The sequence below is a fragment of the Poecilia formosa genome, unplaced genomic scaffold (assembly GCF_000485575.1).
Source record: "Poecilia formosa unplaced genomic scaffold, Poecilia_formosa-5.1.2 Scaffold0, whole genome shotgun sequence".
Classification (NCBI taxonomy): domain Eukaryota; kingdom Metazoa; phylum Chordata; class Actinopteri; order Cyprinodontiformes; family Poeciliidae; genus Poecilia; species Poecilia formosa.
This window is the reverse complement of record NW_006799939.1, coordinates 1,322,252-1,344,941: the sequence shown is the minus strand read 5'-3', so window position 1 is coordinate 1,344,941 and position 22,690 is coordinate 1,322,252. Positions and strand designations below refer to the sequence as shown.

The 22,690-nt window shown below is 38.7% G+C and overlaps 1 protein-coding gene across 2 annotated transcripts in view; it reads right to left on the bottom strand.

The window, feature by feature from the left end:
* adamts16 (ADAM metallopeptidase with thrombospondin type 1 motif, 16) overlaps window positions 1-22,690 on the bottom strand; it is a 47,218-nt gene that overhangs the window by 16,049 nt on the left and 8,479 nt on the right. The window contains exons 4-15 of one of the 2 annotated variants that reach the window (XM_016668037.1): window positions 17,888-18,308; window positions 16,801-17,003; window positions 15,669-15,752; window positions 15,120-15,279; window positions 11,766-11,871; window positions 11,150-11,287; window positions 8,116-8,269; window positions 4,372-4,467; window positions 2,731-2,879; window positions 920-1,092; window positions 677-807; window positions 233-356 (exon numbers count right to left, since the gene is read on the bottom strand). In XM_016668037.1, the coding sequence (XP_016523523.1) occupies window positions 233-356; window positions 677-807; window positions 920-1,092; window positions 2,731-2,879; window positions 4,372-4,467; window positions 8,116-8,269; window positions 11,150-11,287; window positions 11,766-11,871; window positions 15,120-15,279; window positions 15,669-15,752; window positions 16,801-17,003; window positions 17,888-18,308 (1,939 nt within the window). Of the gene's footprint in view, window positions 1-232; window positions 357-676; window positions 808-919; window positions 1,093-2,730; window positions 2,880-4,371; window positions 4,468-8,115; window positions 8,270-11,149; window positions 11,288-11,765; window positions 11,872-15,119; window positions 15,280-15,668; window positions 15,753-16,800; window positions 17,004-17,883; window positions 18,309-22,690 lie in introns of those variants that run through there. The other variant, XM_016668053.1, reaches the window with a different exon arrangement.

Here is a 22,690-nt window from a genome sequence, read left to right as displayed (position 1 = left end):
GCTGAATTAGTTTACAACTAACCCTGAGCCTGGATTTTATAATCCTTGCAATATTAAGCGTATTCCAGTCAAAACTGATGCTTGCTTTTAACGCGACAGAATTCCTTGAAATCCTATTATCACGTGTAGCTTAGCAGGGCAAAAATGCCTGAAATTAAAAGAGTAGTAGTGACCTTTTTAAAAATCAAAACATCAAATGTAGTCATTGGGACAGTTTATTGGGTCGACCTACGGTTAGTATAATGCTGCTTTGTGTACTGTCCGTTATAGATCTTGCAGGTGGAGTTGTCTCCTTTACACACACCACAAGCATCAGGCACAGCTGCTGAGCCCAAGACACGGTCACACCCCACTCTCTGTGGAAAAAAAAAAGACATACATATATATTTTTTAAGGCTAGGGAGATTAAGTACATAAACTGTCACGTTACATGACAGATGAAAATTGTCTAAAATGACAAAATGTATTCCGGAGCTGGTGACAGGTCAACATTTCATGTACATGAACATGAAAGTAGCTGTGAGACAGGGACACCGCCTACGTCTTAATCCTTTCGTAAAATTTACAGCTCAATCTAAAAGACCTCACTGTTGAGCTCACTCTTTCAGTAAGAAGTACTAAACCAAGTGTAAAAACTGAAAACTGAATTTCTGCCTTAACCTTAAAACAGCATTACCTCACACAGCCCGTCGATACAGACATCGGAACTATCCTTAGAGCAAAGCGTCCCGTCCCTAACTTTGCTGGCCAGGGCAAAGAAGAAATCAAAGCCCTCAGCAAGGCAGTAAAGCTTGCATATGTCTTGGTCTAGAAGAAAATAGATAGAATAACCACAGGAGGACAAAAATTGTGTTTTTGTTGGTACATCTAATATTTCCTTGAGTTCTGAAACAAAAATGGGGAAACGTAAGAGTCTCACCATCCACTCTAGTGTACGGTCTCCAGGTGTAGTACCATCCTCTGAACTGCTTGCTGTTAAATTCAGCACACTGTTTTGCTCTGTAATCAGCAGCGTTGGTTGGACAATCCACAGTGTTGCAAAGTTTGTATGATCTAGTGGAGCCATCGCAGAACTTCCCACCATTGGTAGGTCTGCAAAGACAAGTGAAAACACATGGTATGTAGCCAAGGTTTCCATCGCTTGTAAATTATTTCTGATCACACGTTTGGCATAGTCCTGAAGAGGAAAATCCTTAAGATGCTTCTGACGTGCACAGTAAGCAAATACCTAAACTTAGGAATTTCACAAACCACACTGGATTTCATTGTCCTGTAGCGACTAGTACATGAGAGTATATCTCCATCTGCGCATGAGTGTCTGTGAGAGTGCCTTTGTTGAGGTTTCTATCACAGGTGTATATCCTGGGGCTGCATTTCCAAAAATCCCTTCCAAGGTACAATTACACTCTCTATGTGTCTTTCAGTTCACATTTTTGCTTATCTATAACTCAATCGCAAACTCTATTATTTCATAGCTTAACATTACTTCCTTTATTTTCTTAATCCTCTCTCTGTAGACGTACCTCTTGTTGCCTGTCTGGCTTATTCTTGAGGCCTGTCTTTGTGCATCTTTCATCGGCTTTCGGTCCTTTGAATGTCTTTCTTCCCATCATTCTCAGTCAAAATTAGCTTACCACTTGTCAGGATCTAGGCCTGATAAAGACTGGGTCGTGACATTTGTGAGTGGGCTCACTGACTGACTGCCAGTGCAATTAATTATGTAGTTGATGGATAAGTAAGGGGACGGGTGAACCAATAAGCAATGAAACGCTTGTGAATGAGCGTTACTATTTTAATAACATACACCAATACGCTCTTGGTCCTAAAGTGTGGATATTGAGTCATCAATATGCAGGAAACCAAAACAATGCTAAGCCTTACAAGTCAGGAACGTCACAGAAAAGGTTAATGTTGAGATGATGTTCTTTTATTCCCGTGATAAAGCTGTTCAAGCAATTTTACGTCTCTGTAATACGGTGAGGTAAGATTAGCTTAGTTTATCACATTTTTTGCCATGACATCAACTTCAGTCATTTATACACTCTCTGTTAGTGCCCCAAGTGGCCAAATGGGTTTTAGTTAAATTACTTAAAAGAAAGGGGTGTGTTGAAAGATGTTTCAGCAACTTGAAACAGCCTTTTGAGTTGAATGACTCTTTAATGATGCAGACCGTGCATCTGTAGATAATTATTATTACATTGCATTTCTTTTGGAGTTATTACTATGCCATTTCCTTTGGACTGTAGCATTAGATTTCTATTAGATGTGACACCTTTGGCTTCCAGTTTTCTCCCCAGGCAAATTCTGACAGTCAGTCTCTAATTCCAGTTTATGGGGATGTTTAGTTACACTCACACACAGAGTCTAGACTTTGAATTCATAAAGCAAATAAATTGTTCTATGAATGGAATTTTCTTTCTCTTTATAATCATATTCCATATCTTGATAATCAAATAATTTTCTCATTTTATGACTGACAAAGACTAAACATGACGTCAAAACAAACGCAAAGATGAGAAGACATCAAAAAACCTCCAGAACATTTGAGATAGCTGAGGCGGATAAATCAGATAAATTAAATGGTCAAATGTTTTTGTCTTTTAAAAAGTTACACGTATTCTCATAAGTCTTAGAAATTCAATTATTCATTTGGCACTCAAAAGTGTGACAAAGAGAGTGAGGATACAATACTGTCTCAAATTAGAGACCAAAACCTGGGATTTGCTTTACCTGGGGTTGTTACACTGCCTCTCTCGATAGGTCACACCACTTTCGCAGCTTCGAGAGCATGTAGACCATGATGACCACTCGGACCAATGCCCATGCTGAGGTCTGGGGCCTTCATCGCCCTGCTTTACACAGTGACCTCTACGACACCACTGAAGACGACGGACACACAGAAACAGAAAACAGAAGTTAGGGAATCTCAAAGTTTCTTATGGTGATGGAACATACAACTTGGAAGGCTGTGTAATGCCCCTATAAAATTGTTGTACAATATGCAAATAATTACCAAAGAGTTAGGTTATAAAACTTGCAGAGCTTCTATTTAAATGTCCTAAAAGATGAACACGCATGCACACACGCACACACACGCACACACACGCAGACAAGCCTCTGAAAATATTCTCATGGTTCCACTAATCACTAGAACAGCTGATTTTCCCCCCACAGGTTTTTCCCTACAGCTAAGTGCCATGGATTCCTATGCAAGACTGTCATTGTTTGTGTTCGCTTAATTGCATTGTGAGGGGAAAGAGCAGGATTAAAATTTCAAGTCTAAAACTATGAGCAAACACAGATGATGGGCTGTCAGGACAGGGACTCTTGGGCTTCACTTAGTCATGAAAGAAAGAGGCACAATTAAGGCATATGTAAGGAACCCAGTGGCATATGACTCCAGCAGCAGCTACAAACCAGCTGCTCCTGCAGATAAAGAAAAGTACGGGTGTTTTTTTTTCTGTTCGAAGCAATGATTTAATCTTTCGTCACCGTCAAAGCGAATTAAAAAGTTCACCCTAGAATATAAGTGCGGTGTCACTAGGTTCAGGGCTTTTGTCTCTAAATGTCAAGACTCTGTGGAGGTATTAGCACCATATAACAGTAAAACACTCAATAAATTTAGCCTTTTATTATAGTATAGATGCAGGCTGTCCACATCGTAAATTATTGTTGCTTTTTGTCTCCTGCAATTTACTGACTCAGGGGTCTGCGGTATCCTTTGGAGAAGGAATGTGTTTGTCTCTGTATGAGAAATCACTTTTTACAAGCTTTACCCCCAACTGAACGCAGCACAGTTCATAACAAAAGAAAAAAAAAAAGTCTTGTCACAAAAGGAACATTTACTCCTGAATCAGCTCAGTCTATTATTTCTGAGTGGAGAACTTTAAAACCGTCACTTTTTATGTTCTCGTTTAATTGGTGTTTTGCTATTGTACGATTTTTTATTTTTTTTTTTAACCCAAACCACAACGCAATGTGTCTTACAGGCTCTTGTTTGGTGCCTTTTGTTTGCCGATTTATTTAGTAAGATGTTGCCATGGAGCGATGGATTGACCCCAACAAAGATAATACAGTAAATGAAAAAGAAAAAAGCTGACCTGATTTGATAAAAATGGAGTTTTCCCAAACATATGTCAAATGCAAGTTCGTTTTGGGTCAACACAAAGAAAAAGGCATTTACTTTTCTTTTGGTATTTAAAAAAAAAAAAACTTGATAGCTGTGCTCTGTGTCTTTTCAAGATGAATGAATCAAAACTGTTTTCTATTGTGGTCATGTGATGTGTTTTTTTTTAATAGTGAAAAGACCTTTACAAGTATGACTGAATTCCCCCTTACGCTCATGCAAACACACTAAGGATTCTCAGTCACCATATTGGGGCCGCAGGCAGAGCCTTCAGCAGCTGGCATGAATTTGGTTTCACATTTCCTCCCAACGCGATGGCACCAGAGAGCCTTGCAGATATCCTGAAACAACATTACAGAAAAAGAACAGACATGGGATGTCCGGGATTCTCCATCCAACAGCGTTAAACAAAGCTAGCACCTGGAGGAACGATAATTCATTACTATGATATTTTCCCCCCCGGGTGCTTTTAAAGCATGTTGATAAATGCTCGCTAAAATAGAGATTGTGTGAATATATTATCATTTGGCAAGCTGTGGCTCTGCTGCAATCATGTATCTTCTAAATATTTATGCTTCTGTAGCAACGATAGCAGCAGGGTAGTGCATGTGAACACTTCAGAACTGACCTTTCACCCACAAGAACACGTTTTTCTTTCGGCTAGAACTCTAGGAACAAAATGTCCCCACAGTACCCTTAGATATAGTCATACCTTGTTATTCCACACAAGTACTATCTCAGAAACTCTAAAATGTTTTTTTTATGACGCCAAAGAGTTATGCTCCAGAGTAGTTTGAACAAATTCAGAAAGTATTGAAAATAATCAAAATTATTTATAACTTTGAATATTGTTGAACTGTGAAATGTGATGCTGTCTTCGAGTCTTAGACTCTCTTGTTCGTATGAGTGTATTAAACTTATTAAAAATTGACTTGTGAATAGATCTAAGCTTGATTTATAATGCTTTTATTTATCTTATTAATGTCCAAATCCTGGTGATTTTCTGAGCCTCTTTCTGTTTAACTTGATGTGCAAAAATTCAGGGACTGATCCTGAATCAATCCTAACCTTGAGAAATTCATAAAAATCTTCTGATCTTTAATGTGTAACAGAAACTGCTTAATGCAGTAAGAAATTGATTTTAAAAGAGTATGAGACTGACTACTTTTTGCTGACTAAGGTTTAGCAAGCTTATACACAGTAGGTGAGTATTGTCCCTCCCAGCCAAAAAAAGATGCAGTAAAAAATCTAAAACAAGATCTCCACAGAACATGAAAAAACAGAGTTGCGCTCCAACAAAACCTTCATGATGTCATGGCTCAAGGTCCAGATGGGATCAACAGGTGGCTTTTCCTTGCTAATATTGCCTGAGAAATCAAGCCTGCTACTTTTTAACATGTCCACTTTGTTACTGTCTGAATGACTATATCAAATTTTGACAACTTTCTGCAGATGTTGACAAGCACCTTGGCCTTAGCTTGTTGCTGCCAAGAGCCACCATGGAATTCATCCCAAGGCATATTAGTCCAGCTGTTTTGCTTGCTCGGGATTTTTCAGGCCATAAAAACTTACAGACAGGTCCAGTGATTGAATGAGGACACAGACAGAGACAGGGGTAGATGATAGATTAAGTCTGACAAAACCTGAGAAAGAAAAGAAAGACATAACAACTAAAGGGAGTCCGTTTTTCTTTTCTTTTTCTTTTTCTTTTTTTGTTTTTTTTGCTTTTTGTTTGGGGAACCGTTCAATATTTACCCACATACACCATGGAAGGTATTATTTATCTCTTCCTGATGTGTCATAAAAGGTCCAGGAGCATATATCACAAATTAATCCCATCAATCATCAAAAGACCCAATAATGGGCATCGTATCACAGTAGTAGAAGGTTGCCTAGTCCGATGAAAACTAAGTGTCATGTATATTATGATACGTGGACACTGATTACCTGAGAAACACTTGACACAGTGATGTGACATGGGAAGAACACAGACTAATGGAGGTGAAATGCTAATCTGGGTGATGGTTTACTGGAAAACCTTTGATTCTTGTCATCCACGTGGAGAATACTCTGACATGTACCTCTTGCCTAAACATTGTTGAAGACCATTTACACCCGTCTGTATTCCCTGACGGCCAGGACCTCTTCCAGGAAGATAATGCACCCTGGCACAGAACAAAGATTGCTTCGGAAGGATTTGAGGAAGGTTGGCTAGACTTCCATCATCCACAGCTCTTAATTCAATTAAGAGCTCGTGGAAATTGGTACATAGTTTTATAAAAAGGTCCAACATACAGCTTTCAGGCCACTCCAAAACATTACTATGTTTTATTTGTTCAGAGTTCGAGTTGCTGGGGTGCGTCAGATTATTATGCTGCCCAGCTCATGTGTGCTTGAGCTTAAGGTGTCAAACCAATGGCCAGACATCCGTTGGTGTTTTCTGTGTGTCTAGAGAGCAAAAAACTGGAAGTTGCATTACTTACAACACTACACATTGCAACAACCATTTGACTCTTTGGGTAGAGTAGCCATCTTGCAATTGGAAAGTTGCACCTTTCATATGTTATTGATCCTTGGTTGAAAGCCAGTTAACCCTGATTTGCCTATCAATCTGATTATCAGCATAAGAATGAGGGCAGGTTTACGGCTCTGTGTAACTGCAGAAGTGCTTTATGACTGTTCCATTTATCATTTTTGATGGTCAATATGATGATCTTTTTCTTAAATATGTAAGTTTTCTTGCAAGATTTAGTATGATGATGCACACTTTCTAAAACAATATATTTTTTTCTTATTTTACCAAAGAATATTTTCCTAAATGTCGTGGGAATCATCAAAATGTTTTTGGCAAATGTGAAATGGGCCTGTGTGTTCTTTTCGTTCAGCAGTGATTTTTACCTCTTCTGTGAAAAACTTTTTTTTTGTTCCCCAGACTCATTTCTCATTGCTGAAACATGAACTCTTATTTTAACAGAGGCATGTGAGGTCTGCAGTGCTTTAGATGTTGTACTTGTTTGAGCCATGGATGAGTCATTGATGCACTTTTGAAGTCATTTGCGTAGAAACCAGCCACTCCTGAAAAAAGCTCATCCCTATTTCATGTTTTCCATCGCTGTGTGATGGATTGCAAAAGCATTAAAACAGCTTTGTAACCACTTCAAGACTGCTATATAGTTAAAACTCGTCTCTCATCCATTGAATTCTTATTGAAGCAGGGCATGGTGTGTGTTGGCTTCCCCCCAAAAAATGCATATAGGTGATTTGCTAATTCTAAAGGTCACAATGGGATTTATGGCAAACTTTCGTCATTATTCCGCACTCAGTTACTAAATAAGAATAATGCTGCTGTTTAGGGAGTAGCAAGTGTCCATCTACACCTTTCCCTCAACAGAGAAAGGTGAAAACTGTCTAAGACCAGCTTTCTGTTGAAAAATCTGCTTTTAAACAGATACAGAAAATAGCACAACTGACTATTTCGTAGTTTATTAACTATATAATAAAATCAAAAATGGTCATTTATTGAATATGTACCAAGGTCAGTTAAATAGCAACATCAGCAGAAGTGGTACAATGGGAGAGCAATGAAAAGAGATTCCCACTGGCAATGTTCCAGAGTACATTTAGTCATCTTTCCCACTGAGTAAGGGGAGCATCTTACTGTTTGCATTGTGAGTGTGTGTGTATATGTGCGCATGTGTGTGTGATTGCCTGTGTGTTAGAGATATTAAAGTCAAAGCGTAAGTGTTTATAGACATGAGGACGTGTAATCCTAACCAGTTATTTCTTGTCTTTCATCTCCTTTTTACCTCTTCTTCGTCTGCCTAATTCATTTCATCTCCCCCTCAACTTCTATGTGTTTCCTGAAACGCGCTACATAAAACCTTTTTTTCTTTTTTATGCGCCTCAGGTGCGTTGCCAAAAACGTACTGAGGAATCACGGATTCGGCAATGACGTCAAGCACATTAGGTGTACACAAGTTAGATTTTACCTTCTTGAAATCCAGGGTGCAGAGTTTGGCCTTCTCTCCAAACTGCCATTTGCACTGTGTGTCTGCGTCGTACAGTTCGCCTGGCAACTTTTCTGGGTACCGGTATTCCTTGACCGCTTTGGGTTCGTCTGACAGGCAGAAAGCCTGGGCGGTGCTAGTTGTTGGAAAACGGGAAAACACAGAGAAAGTAAGTCAGGGTATAGGAGATAAGAGAGAGCGGAAGAAACTAAGAAGAAAAAGGTGTCCAAGAAGTGAAAACAAGAGTGTGGTAAGATGAGACAAGAAGAAAAAAAAAACAAAAAAAAAAACAAATGTAGGACAAGATACAAATTACAACCCACAAAACGCTTTCATGTCAGTCAAGGGTCCATGCGGACACATGACGGTAAAGCAGTTTTAAAGAAGAGACACTAAATCAAGCACCAAATTGTTCAACTCCTCCTAACATCAGGGGTAACTGTAAAAATGTTGCCATCGTAACATAACATGCTGCCAAACCTGGGAGACCAATTTAATGCATCAGACACTCAATTATGAGAGACATACAAACCCTTTGCTTATATCACTCATATTCTTCCATGACCAGACTGGTTTCCAATGTTAACTGATATCAATGGTTTCTATAAAGAGATGTTTTACAACTCAAACACAGCTGTCAGGGGAAGTTGATGCAAAAATATGGTGGAAAGAGGTTGAAAAGGCAAAAATATGTTGGAATATTGTTAGTGAGTGGTCCTGATTGCTTAAACAGTCATTGTGTGTGTGTGTGTGTGTGTGTGTGTGTGTGTGTGTGTGTCCACATGAGGTTATTCCAGGGCTTTATGAGTCCTATGTGTCTGCAGAGAACAATGACTGGTCCGCACATTTGATATTCCGATATTCTGTGATGTTCAATTAAAAGAGATCATGAAAAATAGATTACACAATAACCACGGACAGACATGAATGAATTCATTTATACAGACAAAATATCCCACAAAAATGTTATTTTGAAAGGACCTTATGACAAAAATCACATTTTCATATTCACCAATGGCTCCACATGATCCTCAAAATAAAATGTTTGCCCCAAACTTTCATATTTAAGAACACTGCAACACATTATGTGGAACATAGAGAAGAATATTGAAAAAGATCCTTTCTTTTTTTCACATTCTCCACAGATCTTTCGACTCATCTCTGCCTGAGGGAATTGACTGGGCCTCTCGCACTCGGCACAATTTGCTGGCGCAGTAAGCAAGATGCCAACAATGTCTCGTTAAATGGCAAATCAAAGAGCCTGAAAGGTCTCGACAACAACTTCCAACCACAAAACCACCTTAGGGAAGAACACTGGCAAACACTGGTGCATTAGCTCTGTGGAGCCTAATTCAGCCAAATGATGTTTGTTTGAACATCAATTACTTAGCTGAGTCAGTAACTGATTAGCTATTTAGTAGCTTCACCTGGAAGTTGTAATTAATACAGTGATTTCGTTCAAAGCGTATTTATGTGATTTGAATGGACCAATCACAATCCGGGCCTAAATCTAATTGAAAATCTATGAGATCTTTAAAAAAAAATGTTGCTTTTTAACATTTACATGATTTGAAGAAGAGAAAAACAAATTTACATTTCTGTATGTGCGAAACTGGTATCGACACGCTCTAAAAGTCTTCCAGGTAAACATAGCTCCAGTGAAATTTGGAAATAAAACTATTATGCAGAGGATCAAAAATAAGTGCACCAAGCAAACACTTTTGACAAACATTTTCCCTTCATTTGGCACATATGCACTACCTTTACTGTGCATGAATGTAAGTTAAAGGCAAATAAATACCTTTACGAGATGCTGTACTTATATTGAAACCTATGTTGGATTGAACACCTGTTTCTTAGCGAAACAGGAATTTCTACAGCATTAACATCTGAAGGAACATGTAGGTTTTCATATTATCCTGTGACAATTCACGACATGACAGACTTTAATTAAGTCTCCACTCTTGCTCAGACCTCCATAGCAGCAGACTAATGAAACTTAGATTTAAGATGACACTATGGTTCCTTCCATAGCACAAGAGGAAAAAAAAAAAAATAAATAAAACAAAACTGAAAGAGACACATACATATTTATATGTCACAACTTTCTGTGGATTGCAAAAAGGAAAATGTTGAGAAACTCAGGAGTTATACAGGAAGAAGATCCTAAGCGTTCGGTGATGTTCGGGGTCATTTCCACGTGGCTTGAACGGGCAATGGGAGTTTAATATAAGGCTGACAGGCCTAACAAGGTTGAGGTCACCCCAGCTCTAATAACTCAGCAAGGAAATACACTGTCTCCACCACTCAGAGAGGGGAGACCTGACAGTTCAGTTAACACACTGGTAAATTTAGTGCGGGGCACTGCCTCAGAGCTATCTAGTTTCAAGCACACACAAACATTCACACACGAACACGCTCACGCACGCGCTCACGCACACACCGACAGACGCAGAAACACCGCCAGACATATGGACGCTATGTCAGTGGTGCTTGTTTTCCTGCTTTGGTGAGCACAGCCCGTTTGCCTGGAAATGCAGTCACTGCACAAAAACACACATAGCTCAACACATAATAAATATTCTTTGTGTAAAACATCACAAGCGAAGACCGTCAACGCATTAGTTCATATAGTTGCTATGCCAGCTTAATTGTGTACTTGAGCTGGGTCAGATGCAACGATCCGGCTCGTCTCATAGCTATTAGATGAGTGCACGTCTTCACATGGCCACACTGCATTCCATTTGGAGGATTGACAATATTTCTTTTTCTTTACAAAATGTACTCAATCAATGATGCATAATCCAAATGAGTGTTTATTCCCAGTTTAATATGACCTGAGACCAATGCAGTGCTGTGCATGTGCCACATCGACACAAAACGTCTTGTTACACTTCCACTACAATGTTTTGGAAAACTACAGAGCCTCTAACAAAGAAACATACCTTTAAGTGTACATTTTAATGTTAAGAACTTCTTACATAGATCGGTAGCATTAAAGAGTAGAGCTACTTACTTTAGAAAGCGACTGAGATACTGGCGACTGCAAGGAGACCAAGAGAAGATACCATTGTGACCGGCTAATGTTGGAGACATAATGTTGCCCTCTGACTTTTTACAAACGTTGCCCTCACCGTCATGGACCATTCCAAAGCTGGAGAAATGACAAGTGCACAAAATATTTCCTTACAGGAACATCTGTGCTCTATACTAGAACAATGTGGAACAGAAAAAAAAAAAAAAAACGCCACAGTTGTTGGTCAGTAGAAGATATTTGTATTGTTGCAACAGCAAAGACCAAACAAAAAAAAAAAAAAGCTTTTCGTGTTTTTGATGCAAATCGTAGAGGGATGTAGAACAATAAGAATTTACTATGTGTGAGGAAGCACAAGTACAGCAATTTTGAGTAAGTGAGAAATGTCATAAATGTCAAATATTTGTTAATATATTCCATGTTTTATTCATTTTCAGTGTTTTTCAAATGACTTATTTACATTACCACCAGTACTTTCCTTTTCATTGTATTCAAAATAAGAATAAACACGATGAGGTAATTTTACTTCAGCTATTGACGTATGCATTTTTCCAGTTTTTGAAATAATTTAATCTCCGGAGATAATGGCAGTTCTTACTTGTGTCCTGATTCATGTGCAATGGTGAAGGCCAGACCCAGGCCAGTGTCCTCATTAACGGTACAACTGCGGTACTTGCTGCACATCCCACTGATTGGAGCAAAGCCTGCAAAAGAATTAAAGCAGTTTATTTTTTTTTATCCACTTTATGTTCTTATGATATAATGTAATCTTTAAATACAATAGCGTTTGACAATAGGAATGTCTTCATCTGATCCTAAGTATCAGAGTATCAGAAAATGATTCCAGTTGAGCGAAGGAGTTCCTGACTAAGTTCAATTTACAAAGTCTTTAGCAAACTGCTCCAAATAATAATAATAATAAAAAAAGTATGCTTGAGCAATATCTGATTATTTTTGGAGGATTTGATCTGAACGTGCCTATGGATACATCTTAAACAGCTTTGATCGGTCTTTATGGACAAATTAAAAAAAACATGCAGATCCGAACATCCCTCATTGACAAACTGTTTCCTTAGCTCAATTCACGAAGAAACATGACTTCCAAAATTGTAAAAAGAAATCTTGCACTAACTTCTACTGTCTATGAACTGTATGTGTAAGAAAATCAAACAAGGACATTGCTTAGCAACAATCCCTCCCATATGCTGCTTTTTATTCCACTTAAAAAGACATCCCAACCTCTTTCTTCTATCTCTCATTCTCTATTAAACTGCCTTTGTGCTCGTCTCTGTCCACTCTCCCTCCGTCTCTGCTTTCCTGGCAGACACATATATGCCTGGCTGTGAATCAAACAGGATAATGCATATGGGGGCCCCCTAGCTGTTTTTGTCTCAGTGTTTCTTGGAGATATAGCCTCATGTTTTACTTAATTTATGACTTAGAGCCATTTGCCATAAAGTGCAAAACCCCAAAAGTAATGTCCTCATGTATATATCTACTGTGAGTAATGGTATTAAACATAACTAGGCACATTGACTGTGTGAACTATGAATTAGTCTATGTCAATGTCAGGAAAGGAGCAGGTCATGTATTATATACTGCTTTTGAAATATGGCTGAAAACATTGAGGGAAAGTGATGTATTTTCAACACAAACAAACTTTGTTATATGACGACTGCTTTTATTAGGGGCCATGTTATCTTGCACCATTGAGGATCAGTCAGCACTAACCTTTTCTTGATTGACAAAAAAAAAAACAGACACCTACACACACAATCACATGTATAAAACCTTCAAAGCAAAAACCGAAGCAAAAGGTAAACATAGGGGCGTAAAGTTTGAGGAGCTGTTTGCTGCACTGTCAGAATCAGGCTTAAAATAGGCGACAGAAGTCTCCCTTTGCTAATAATAATGGACAAACTCAGTCCAGCTATCTTTTAATTGCCCGAGGAAATTCTGTAGACTTAAATTGTATCTCTTCTGCTTACTCTTCCAATCGAAAAAGATTTCTGGGGCTTGTTTACGCTTTTAAATCCTGCAGCTGGTTGTTCACAAAATCCTACATAATCTCCATGCCACTCCTTCAGTCTGCAAAGCTGAAATGCACTTCTACAAGCCAGCCGGTGTGGGGCTGTGACGACCTGAGTCAGCGGTGTAGCAAAGGTTGACTTCTACTTTGCTCATTGCTTTGGTCCAACACTGCAAAGACGCCCCTTAGTCCTGACTCAAGGTTTTATAAAAAGGATTTCAACACTAAGATTACATTTTCTTTTCTTTTTTTTGTCTGACAGCAAGGAAGACTAACAGTTCCCCCTTTCATATCATCCGTTCATTTCTCTATCTATTATGTCTTTCTATCAGCTGTAAGGTCCCAACTTGAAATGGGGGTCAAAACTGATCCAACAATGTTACTCTAATGATCCGCCTCTGCGGACTGTAATAAACATGTAATCACTACCAAATGCACGGGGTGAGATGCAGTTGCAGAACAAGCTGGAATCATTGCAAAGATGCCGGCATCAGCTGTTCGGTCTCTGGGTACAGAGCAGACATCCTCCAGTTTCCATCTGATCTGAGAAAAATGTTGATCTGCTCATTGATTTTAAGACTAATTCTGTCCTCAATGTTATTTTTGTGGTTATTGTGGAACTTTGGTGTGAAAGGTGCCTCTAATTGAGACGGTCCCAAGCACATTTTTGGATGTTGTGATTAGCATAATATCTTTCATTATGTCTAGTGGAAAACCTCACATTTATCCCCTGCAAGCCTGCAAATTGTTACCATCTGGTTTGGAAAGTGCCATGCCAGGTCACAGATTGAGAGGTAACAGGAGCATCCTGGCAGAACACATCAGAGCAGATTTGTAATAGTAGGCTGGTGTGACACCATACTATGCTGTGTATGTTTGTGATTATTTTAAGAGTACAGTCAGCTAGTATATAGCCCTAGACTATTTTTTTTCACTTTAGCTTCACATTAAAATCTAAAACTCTAATTATTTTATTACAATAAGATGATTTTTGATTGGATTTAGGTCAAATGTAGCTTCTTCTGGCTTTGTATAAACAGCGGCTTTCTTCCTGCCACTTTTTCATGGAGACTAGGTTTGTGCATGACTAATAGTTGTCCTATCTGGCTGAATTTTGGATCTTTGCAACTCCTCGAGTGTTACTATTGCCACCTTAGCTCCTTTTCTGATCATTGCTTTCCTTACCTGGCTTCTCAGATTAGCAGGGAATGTTTAAAAAAATATTTCCAGTGGGCCCATACCCCTTTGCATTTTCAGTTTATAGATTGACCAGTGATTTAAGGCCTGGGATCTTGATTCATAACCTAACCCTGCTTTAAACTGCTATGCTACTTAAACTCATATCTCTTTGCTTTGTTTTAGTCTTCACTAGTATTCTCTTACAAACCTCTGTGGCCATCAGCTGGATTTATATTTAGGATGAAGCTACACACAGATGAGGTCTAATAACTAATTAGTTGACTTCTGAAGACATTCCCTTGCACTGTTTTGTTTGGGAGTAACACAGTGAAGAGGGCTAATACAATTGCAGGCTACACTTTTTTTTAGCTCAAAGTGCTAAAAAGCTAGAGGGGTACGACTACTTTTGCAAGGCATTGTACCTTTGCCTTGTTGTACAGTGGCCTCTGTGCAGCACACTGCCTGGCTGCCAGACCTCTCAATGTGGACAGCACATGTTTCCATTACACACACACACACACACACACACACACACAAAAAAGGCTGTCAGAGCATTTCTTTGACTTGAGAAAAACTTGCGAGTTGAAGTACCGATTTTTGTGTTAAGAGTGCATATTACGTCCTCCAGAGTTCATCGCCACACTACAATCATTACAATCACTACTCATCAAAATTTTAAAGTAAGCGTTTGCTATTTTTCAAATTTTGAGCACTCCAGCTGCAATCAGGGCAATGAAGTCATACCAAGGGTATCGCAGGGCTCATTCTTCCAAGAGCAGATGTCGAGTCCCGTGAGAAGGATGGCATGATCGTGGTGTCGGCCTTCTCTGCCCCCGAGAGTCGACTGCCAGTGGCAGAAGCTGTTTAAAGTGTGGTCAGCATGGTGACTGATTACCAAGCCATCCTGAGAGAGACGGTAGATAAGAAAGAAGAACATAAGACTGTATAGTCTTCACTGTTTTATTGCAACACTCCCTAATTCCACCAATATGATCTTTGGATGGATAATAAGGTTCCATCCTTCTATTTTCAAGGAAGGATGTAAAACGCTATTCTCCCTACAAATACGACTAAAGCATGCGTTCCTATGCATCTTGATGTTTATTTCTACTCCTGCCCTCACTTTTCCCTCATAAAACTTACAGCAATCCAATGAAAATAATCCTAATATTTACCCTTTTAGATTAAGAGACCTGACACATGCAGTCTTTTTCTTTCCAAGGCTCCATGCTACTTTTACGTGGCTCAGTTTTGGTGATGTGCGGTCATTTTACTTGGCATGTATATCCTCACCTGCTCTTCATCCAAGAGAACGAGGCCCACTATAACTATGTTTATATTGCCTCCTATGGTGCCATCTTTGAACAGACTGGAAACCTACACACACAAGAGCACACAAAGAAGACAACATCTATCGACACACATTGTTCGTGCTTTCTTTTATCTATGACTTGCTTTTCAGTGACACATTATGGTAGAGCCGCGGCGTTTGACAGAGATTTAGATTTGCACATCCTACTCTGATCAAAAGAGTCCCGGTGATTCAGCATGTTTTGGCTGCCACCTGAAGGAAACAGTTTCCATGGAGCCTCTGTGTTTTCAGGTACACAACATAAAGTACAGTTATTTTAAATTAGTAATTATAAAACACATTTGCCTTTTCATTCTGCCTCAGGAAAAAAACAGAAACCTATGTGATTACTTGAGTGATGTATTTAATTACCTTTTCAACAAATACCAAATGTTCTTCTTAACACTCCAGAGAGCTGGCAGGTAGAGTTAAGGATTTGGGTGTTTTCTGTGGATCTTCACTCTGTATTTAGGTGACTCCTCCGTGGCGGGCCTACTAGACAGAACTATGTTTTGCAAATAGAGGGATTATCTTTGGATTTGTCAGTCAGTCATTAAGTAGCAAAACGAGCGTGATAGACGTCGCTTGCAGATGAGCTAAGATCAGCAGAGGGACACTGAAAGCCGTTCCGATGACCTCACTCCGGATCAGTTTCATGTTTGTAGATGTGTGCTTTCTGATAGCTGCCTGTGTCTTTCAGGCTTTATAAAAGACATGGATATCCAGTTACTAAACCCTAAGCCTTCACACTTCAAATCAACTGCATGTTCAGCTAAAGTTACAATCTGTACATTGACAACACATGAAAGGACTCTTGAATAAATATACCCAAAAAAGAAAACAAACCACTGCCAGCTCACAGCCTCGTATTTTAAAACTAGTCGACTGTCTTGATCGTTTGGAATATGATAGGCTTCCATGACTACGTTTTTAAAAAAAACGTATGACGGAATGGTCTCCATTTGAAGGTTAAATATTTCCCATATTACAGTGCTGTGATTATGTTACTTAGTATTGATTTAATACATCAGTTTTAGTTTTAAGCTACCAGAATAGCATAGTAATTTCTCTCACCATGTTGAGCACAGTAAGAACATATGTAGTGATGTTCGAATGGCCGTGGTTGTCCATCATCTTTTTGTCAACTACAACCAGCATCTCCACATTGAGCTTCTGACTGGGTTGATCCTTCATCAGCACTGCCCGCTTGTTCCTGGGGACAATCTTATACTCATCTGGAAGGATAAAAACGTCCTCCTCCGGCGGTTTAGGCATATCTGTGAAAAATAATTACAAGACAAAAAAAAAAAATATATATATGAGTAATTAAAATTAAATAACACTCATTCCAATTTTTCATTTTGTCTCAGCTGATCATATATGTTGGATAATGTTAAGTAATTTGACTTAAGAGTCCTTATTCAACATTTACTTTGGTGAGCTATCGCAAATAGCTGCTTACTGATCTTCATACGCAAGAGTGGGTTTTGCATGCCAGGTAAATCCTCCCTAATTCCACATGCAAAACCCTCACAGTGACTGTTTATGTGTGTGTGTGGTTAAATTCTGGGCCTTTGTATAACAGAAGTTGAGGGTTTGTTGCGTCTCGTGTTTGTTTGGTGGTAGAAGACCCTGGTTCATGTCTGTTCATGTGGATGACATGATGAATATTGAGTAACTAAACCTTAAGTCCTTAACGCCTCAAACAAGCGTCATGTTCAGGTAAAAATTACAATCACCATGGAATGTATGAACACTTAAATCAAATCTTTAAATAATGATCCTGGAAAATGAAAGCAAAACACTTCCAGTGCAGAACCTTGTATTTTGAAACGTTTACCGTCCTGATAATTTTGAATGTTATAGTCTACCATGGCTATGTTTTTAAATTTGTGAATGGAATTGACCAGTATAGAAATACAAAAAACTTAAACGTGGGGAAAAAAGTTACATATTTTGACCTAGTAATAAATTTACTCACATCATAAGTGAAAAAAAAAAAAAAGAAATTTTAATGTGGTATTTCTGCAGTACTTTCTTCCAAGTCATTTGTATAACATGTGGGCACAAGCAATTGTAGAAATTATAAATATTTCTAAACACAATGAGGAAGATGAATGTTGCTGGTTTGGAAAATAAATGAGAAATTGCCCTTACATACATTTCTTCCTTCTGCCACAGAAGTGTTGCCTCTGCCTCTCCCCGTGTCTGTAATCTCTGTGGTGACGGCTGCTTTCTCGATGCCTCAGTTGGTCTCCGTGACTCGTGCCGTTAATTTTCTCACCCAGGTTTCCATGGATGTGACTGTTTTGCTTTATGGGTGGTCTGTATTGATCTCCTTTATATGCCGTGTAGGTGGGTTCTGTTGAGGAGAGGAAGCTTCTGCGTGGTTTGTGATGTGATGCGTCAGTGGATCTCCTCTGCAGCTTGTGATAGCTCTGCTTTGACCAGGAGTTTCCATCGCTCCTGTAGAGGATGTGTGGCTGGTGGCTGACAGGAGCGGTGAAGTTTTCCTTCTCTGCCAGGCTACGTGACACCGGTCTTAGAAAGTAGTCTGCGTCCTGCGTTCGGATCAAACCTGACTAGAGACAAAACAAAAAGTTGACTCAGCTTACTCCATTACTCCTGGGCAGACAGTGACTTTTCAAAGAATCCATCAGCAGTGAATAAATATGTCAGGCTTTGGTGTTTTTTATTATCAAAAAAATAGTTAAAAATGATAACAATGGGGGGAAATTATCCTGCACACTTGGGAGGTAGATTTTTTTTTTCTTCTAACGAACACAGCCTAAGGGCTGAACTCACTTAATAGCTACAGCATGTTACCTCGCTTCTGCTGTTGGTTGAGCTCCTCAACTTGTCTTGGTCAGCAATTAGACAGAATGTGACCTTTGGTCACTCCAGACCTGAACCCATTAAACTTCTGTGCAGCTCAATTATTAGCCTAGGCTCTTCACCCCTAACATCTGTTTTCTTGTTTTAGGTCAGTTGCTACTTATCAGCAAGACCTGCGTAGTGCGAGAAACATTCACTCATTCACAACTCACTCTCTTGTTTACAACTCAGCTTAGACATGTTTACTGCTTTGACCGTGTTAAATGTTCCAAATTAAGTTTCAGAATACATATTTTAAATAACTTGGCAAATCTTTGAAAGCAGCATGGTTGTTGGAGCCAGACATGCTAGTCTGAGTATTACAAAAAAACAAAACAAAAAAAAAAACAAGCTACTGCAATTTCTATGATTAACAGAAAATGGTCTGAAGAAAAGAGGATGTCCAGTTATGTGTGGATGAAAATGCATTGTTGATGTCAAAGGGAAAAGGAGAATAAGTACCACTTGCTATAACCAGGATATGCAGAACACCCTCTCTGAGTGCGCCGCATGCTGAACTTTTAAGCAGTCGGCTTACAACAGCAACAGCCCGTATTGGGTCCTCTGTCAGCTAAGAACATTAAAACTATAATTCCCGCCAGCTCACTAAAATTGGACACTAACAGATCGGAAGAATTTTCCCTGGTGTGATGAATTTTAATTTCCGATGTGACATTTCAATGGTAGAATTTTGTCGTAAAACATGAAAGCATGCCTTGTATTCATGGCTCACTCTTGTGGTGGGGTAATGCTGTGGTGGATATGCTTGGCTGTAGGCCTTTTACTACTAACTAAGCATTGTCTAAACATCATAGCCTAACTGAGCATGGCTGCTGGCCATGTTTATTCCTTCATGACCACAATGTACCAGTCTTCTAATGGTTACTTCCAGCAGTATAATGTGCTACGTCACATAGCTCAAGTCTTCCCAAACTGGTTTCTTGAACATGACAATGAGATCATGGTACTTAACTGGCCTCCAGATCTCGATCCAACTGAGAACAATTAAGATGTGGTGGCACAAGGGATTTGTGTCAGTGGTGTGTGGCAAAAAAAAAAAAAAAAGCAACTGTTTGGCAATTAGCTCATTGTTTTATCGAGATGGCAAAAACATTTAACACCCTATTTCGTACATCTGTGATTACAAGTTTCCTTATTTTAGGATTGGCTAAAGAGGAAATGTTTAAATTTTAATTTTTGAGATTAAATTCAAATTCTTAATCTACTGGCAAATTTAATGTTTGTCTTTTTCTGAAAAAAAAAGAAAAAAAAGAAAAAAAAAAAGAAGAAGAAATCCTCTAATGTCTACCGCAGATTCAGTGACTTGGATGCACTTTTCTCTCCTCTTTCATGTTTGTCTCTTTCAATCTCTCCAAAGATGCAGCATATCTGTGCTGACAGTCAGTTGGCTTTGGAGCATTAGACTTAACGCATTTGGCAAATTCTGCCATTTCTTTGAAACACATTTAATTGACTGCAGTCCCTTTTTTTTTATTTTCCTTTTGCTGAGTGGAGTGTGAGATCTTTTTGTCACTACAGACAGAAAAATGGGCTGGAACAGATAATAAAAGCTGTCTGATGAAAAAGAGTGTTTGGAGAAAAAGAGTGTTTGTGTAAGTATGAAAGTCTGAACACAGCATAACATTTATCCGCATATGCGGAAAAAAAGAGGCAAAAACATTGTTACAATTAGATGAATGGTTGTGAGTATAAATATAGGTGCATACTTTTTGAAATATGTCAATTTTTCTGCCCTCAGAACAGACTCATGGAAAGCAGTTCATGTGTGCAGGTGTTTCTTTGTCAGCTGCAAAAGCAACCATAAAGTTACTGTTGTTTCCTGACAAACATAATCAGCATGACAGAAGAACGCATTTAGAGAGATGCTCAGAGCTGGAGACAATCTTGGACTGAAGCCCTGTAAAAAAAAAAAAAAAAAGACCTGTGGATGGTAACTTCTCTTTAGCATCTTAAGTTTTATTTATTTATTTATTTATTTTTTAACATTTCCTTGTCGCTACATGAAAACGTTGAAAAAAAAAAAGTCTTTCAAAATGAATAATACCCTTATGCATCAATTTTCATTGTCTTGCCTCAAAAAGCCGAGAGCCACCTCAGCTTTCTCAGTGGCTTAATAGTTTGCACAAAGGTGACTTTTTGTCTATCTCGGGTCACACTGGTCCCAGTTCTACATTGCCAGAGTCATCAGATTACATACCGTCTTCCACTAGGTGCAAATAGCTGTCATAAAATGCTGAAACACTACTTGGGAGGGCGCAAACAGCTGGGCTCTCCAGAGTCAAGACTCACGTAGACAAGCAGCAACAGGAATGGGGGGTGGGCGGGTGAGAAAACTATAACGGAAAGGAAGGAGGGGTGGGGGGCATTCAGTGCATTACAAGGTGCACCTGAATGTGCATTATGTGTCTCTCTTATTTAGTTCTCCAAATTAATTGGGGATTTCCACCAGGACACGACTCTGATCCACCTGAAATCTACTTTACTTGACTAGGGAAACAATGATTGATATTCACACATGATAAAACAGGTAAGACAGTTTTTTTTTTCTAGATTTGTTCATGAATGGTATGCAACACATTGGATATAGCAACATGTCAAGACCACACTATTCTCTTTTCAAAGCTCTATCAGATCAGTAGAGCATCCCTCATATAATTCTGGAAATCCCAGAGGAGGGACAAGAGTGCAGCATGAAATTATCACTGCTTCTGCTGGCCTCAGGGCAAAAATAATACACCAGCACTTTTGCAGAAGAAAGAAAAAAAGAGGTTTGTGGTAGAAGTGGGAGAGAATAACTTTGTAGAAAGTCATACAGAAGAATTTGAAGGGAGAATATTAAAGAGAATTTGAAAAAAATCATTAAATGCTACATTTTCTTTAGAAAAATGTCTTAATAAAATATCCAAATGTTATTTTTCCACACCCAACTACTACTTTCCATTATACAAACTAAATCCTATTTTGAAAAAAAAAAAAAAGTTGTACATCAACTATTGATTCATATAAGGGTTTTATTCCCAAAAATATTCCAATACTAGACTGATATCCGAGTTACAATATTTCTTTGTCATAACCAGTGTCAGATTTAATTATTCCAGTCTGTCACTGGTATTTTTCCAGTTAAAAATGATAACAAAGGGGGAAAATTATTCCAGCTGTTAACCATTTAGGGTTTTGTAAAATAACTACTTTTAAAATTAAAACATTTATGTAATTTACAGTCTGTAAATATACGTAAACCAGATTAAAAAAAAAGTATTTAGAAACTTCACCACACATAGGAACATAACATATACTGTCACAGCTGCTCTTCCCTCCTCGCATTCAGTTAAATGCAACATAGTTTTTTTTTCACTTTTCATTAAAGACGTAAAGAGTTTCCCTGTCTTCTATCTTTGAATATGGCCAAACTCCACGCAGAGGGACTATATGATAAAAACTAAACAAAAAAGATGAATGTTGCTAAAGTGAAACAATGTCTGCAGAGCACTTTGCTGACCCTGTAATCCCCACCCCAATAAAAGCCAGACAAGACGCAGCATCATAAAGCCGACACAAAGGAGGAACAGAAATATGACGTTTCCTTTCACATGTGTGCGACCATCCAGAGTATGAAAATATTTGGCAGGTGGATTGTGAGCTTAGTGAGACTGACATGTTACTTTTCTTCCACCAATGAATCGCTTGTGAGAAAAGGGACTTTCATGGTTGATCTCTCTACTGTCATCAAAGCTGGAATAACCACTATCGGGCTGCCAGAAGGGGAAAGTTGAAAAGGCGTCTTTTACTTTACTCCCATCACTCGTCCTTGTAGGGATTTATTGTTGTAAAGACCCTTAAAACCTTCATCTCTTGATCTTTTTTTTTAAAACTATGATTTCTTATGCTTTCTTTTTTACATTTACCAACCAGACACATCTGCGCTCCGTACGGGCTTTGAACCAACAATATATATATATTTTTTTTAGGACAAAAGACCCAACAATGGTTAACAAAAAGCAGATCAAAGTTGTAACATGGTAAATTGAGGATCACTATGGAGAGTCTGTTGCCAGTATTTGGTTGTTGC